General features: G+C 47.7%; 2 protein-coding genes across 2 annotated transcripts; both read left to right on the forward strand.

The window, feature by feature from the left end:
- The first annotated feature begins 217 nt into the window (after nt 1–217).
- On the forward strand, nt 218–1,273 carry LOC106813325 (5-hydroxytryptamine receptor-like). The gene has a single exon (XM_014817448.1). It carries the CDS (start codon nt 218–220, stop codon nt 1,271–1,273), a length of 1,056 nt encoding a protein of 351 aa, XP_014672934.1.
- A 1,676-nt stretch (nt 1,274–2,949) lies between these two features.
- LOC106813326 (lysophosphatidic acid receptor 1-like) lies at nt 2,950–3,540 on the forward strand. The gene has a single exon (XM_014817449.1). The coding sequence runs from the start codon at nt 2,950–2,952 to the stop codon at nt 3,538–3,540; it is 591 nt and encodes a 196-aa protein (XP_014672935.1).
- The last annotated feature ends 121 nt before the right edge of the window (nt 3,541–3,661 follow it).

Raw genomic sequence — 3,661 nt, forward strand, 5'->3', positions numbered from 1 at the left:
ACACACACACACACACACACACACACACACACACACACACACACAGTCATGCGAGTAGTGTTACGGAGCTTTCTGTGGATGTTCAAAAATAGAATTGCTGAGAGGGAGAGGCGAGAAGTCGACATTATTACGTATAAAATGCATAACTGTAACGCGAAGCGGCAGAGGCACGCCATTAGTGATACGAAGCTGGCGTGGTGAGATTTATTTCTGCATCATGGCGACAGCAAATGGTTCACTCTGCAACATCTCCGGGTCCGTGTCCGAGAATGGGAGCTGTATCGGCTGCATGGAGTCGGATATTGAACAGGGAACGGTTAAAGCGATTCAGGCGTGGATCGCTTACCTGCTGATTCCTATCAACCTGATCAGCATATTTGCTAATCTTTTCGTTATCGTGGCTGTGACACGGACATCACACCTGCAGGAGCCGGCACCCAAGCTGATCGCAAACTTGGCTGTCGCTGATTTTATTATATGCGTCCGAATAGTCTTCATCGCACCAATGACCTTTTTAATCGAATTCCCGCCAAAGATCATATGCTTTGGATATTGCGCTGTCGTTACGCTCTTGGCACTCGCATCAACAAACTCTCTCATTGCAATCAACGTAGACAAGTACATTGCAATATTGCGACCGCTACACTACTACCAGATCGTCACACCGCGCGTTATTTTGTTAATGGTAGTCTTGGCTTGGAGCTTTGCCGTCTTCTTAAGCGTGTCAAGTCTCATTGGCAACCGCTGGCAGCCGGATCAACTATGCATCTATGACATCGTTTCGAGTAAAAGAGCTGTCATCTCTGGCTCGGTTTTTACTGTTATGTGTGTCATCGCCATCGCCTTTATCTACGCATACATGATGATGATTGCCAAGCACCACCAGCGGCAGATCCACCAGAAACCGAGCAACAGCGGTTCACAGGAGGCAGGAGCGACCGGAAAATCCTTCTCTGCCGAGCTCGCCAAGCATCTGAAGCTTGCCAAGACGTTTGGCATCGTCGTCGGCGCCTTCGGCGTCTGCTGGACTCCGCACTTTATCCTGATGCTGCTGAGCGTCCCCGACGTCTACCACGACACGCTCGGCGTGGCGACAGGCTTTGGCTATATGATGGCAGACACCAACTCTTTCATGAACTTTTTCATATATGCTTCAAAGAACAGTCAGTTCCGCGCCGCCTTCCGGGCTGTGTTGCCCTCGCGTGGACACTCGAGACGTGTCTACTGTCCAACCTTACTGGAATTATCGCGACTGTTTCATCCGTTCGATTAAGTGTTTAAGCAGGTAGTTCGATTTAGTTTTTACGTTAGCCGAATTTCGGGCGGGGTTCGGGGCAGTGTTGCCCAAGCGTTTGCCACTAAAGAACGTGGAATGTGCCGTTAAATATGGTTTAAAATCTTCTCAGTGAGTTTTGCGAATACTTCCATATCGGAAAATATCTATATCGCATAGCTTGCCACCGAGTTTCATATTAGTGACGACTATTGCCAAGATTCATGCTTTCTCGTGGCGGAGGGTTGACAGCTGGGGACAGTCTAAGCTGTGCACGCGCCAACTGCTAATGTCCCTTTCATTGGATGTGGCAATGTGGCTAGTAGTTTCACACGATACGTCCTCGTAAGTAGGTACAACAATACCCCGCATCACGCTAGTTATACAATTCAGGAAATGAACGAAACGTTCCTATAGAAATTCTTACAGTTAAAGCCGCACTATGCGCATCCAAACGCTAATTTCTTCAGTACTAGACTAACGAATACTTCGTGTCATGCATAATCACACTACCTTATTAGAAAATAAACTCTAGTTCCTCCCATTTCACTGCGCGTTTGCTTAAAACCCACAAGAAAGAGGTGAGAAAACTGGCATTCTGGCGCTAACGCCGACTTGTTTGCCAAACAATTTAGCCTCGAAGCGGTTAGGTGACGTCACATGTTTTTATCTTTGCTACAGCCGTACCGCTGTACCGCAGTACCGCTGTGCGGTTGCTTGGCAGGGCAACTCGAAAATGTCAACAACATCGGGGAATTTGAACAACATTGGATGTATTTTCAAATGCGTTTTAAAAAAGAACGCGCAGTGAAATGGGAGGAACTAGAGTTTATTTTGTCATAAGTTAGTGTGATTATGCATGAAACAAAGTATTTACTAGTCTAGTACTGGAGAAATTAGCGTTTGGATGCGCATAGTGCGGCTTTAAGTAATATAATAGCACGACATTTATTTATGTAACTCGTATCGAGATAATACTGCAAGGAAAATAAAGTTCGGAATTGCAATTATTGGGAGAGAGCGAGAGGAGGAAGAGAGAGAGAGAGAAAGAGAGAGAGAGAGATAGAGAGAGAGAGAGAGAGAGAGAGAGAGAAAGAAGGGGGGACACTACTACCTATAATATACGTCAATATTATTTGAATCGTCAGTGTGTGTCGTGACACATCATTATAGTGTTACAGAGCTGGCGTGGTGAGATTCATTTCTGCATCATGGCGACAGCTAATAGTTTACTGTGCAACATCTCCAGGTCAGTGTCCGAGAATGGGAGCTAGATCGGCTGCATGGAGTCGGATATTGAACAGAGAACGGTTAAAGCGATTCAGGCGTGGATCGCTTACCTGCTGATTCGTATCGACATGCTCAATATACTTGTTAATCTTCTCGTCATCTTGGCTGTGACAAGGACATCACACCTGCAGGAGCCAGCACACAAGCTAATCGCAAACTTGGCTGTCGCTGATTTTATCTTTGGCGTCCGTGGAATCCTCATCGCACCAATGACCTTTCTACTCAAATTCACACCAAAGCTCATATGCATTGGACACATCAGTGTGCTTACGCTTTCGGCCGTCGCATCAACAAATGCTCTCATCGCCCTCTAGGTAGACAGGTACATTGCAATATCGCGACCTCTACACTACTACCAGATCGTCACACCGCGCGTTATCTTGTTAATGGTAGTCCTTGTTTGGGGCATTGCCTTGGCCATAAGCGTGATTACGTCCGTTGGCAACCGCTGGCAGCCGGATCTACCATGCGTCTATGACATCCTTTCGAGTAGAATATCTGTCATCTTAACCTCGGTACTTATTATGACGTGTGGCGCCGCCCTCGTCTCCATCTACGCATACATAATGATGATTGCCAAGCACCACCAGCGGCAGATCCACCAGGAACCGAGCAGCAGCGGTTCGCAGGAGGCAAGAGCGACCGGAAAATCCTTCTCTGCCGAGCTCGCCAAGCATCTGAAGCTTGCCAAGACGTTTGGCATAGTCGTTGGCGCCTTCGTCGCCTGCTGGACTCTGTACCTCTTCCTGATGCTGCTGAGCGTCGCCGACGTCTACCACGACACGCTCGGAGTGGCCACAGGCTTCGGCTGTATCATGGCAGACTCCAACTCTTTCATGAACTTTTTCATATGTGCTTCAAAGAACAGTCAGTTCCGCGCCGCCTTCCGGGCTGTGTTGCCCTCGCGTGGACACTCGAGACGTGGCTACTGTCCAACCTTACTGGAATTATCGCGACTGTTTCATCCGTTCGATTAAGTGTTTAAGCAGGTAGTTCGATTTAGTTTTTACGTTAGCCGAATTTCGGGCGGGGTTCGGGGCAGTGTTGCCCAAGCGTTTGCCACTAAAGAACGTGGAATGTGCCGTTAAATATGGTTTA

Source organism: Priapulus caudatus, unplaced genomic scaffold, assembly GCF_000485595.1.
Source record: "Priapulus caudatus unplaced genomic scaffold, Priapulus_caudatus-5.0.1 Scaffold756, whole genome shotgun sequence".
NCBI lineage: Eukaryota > Metazoa > Priapulida > Priapulimorpha > Priapulimorphida > Priapulidae > Priapulus > Priapulus caudatus.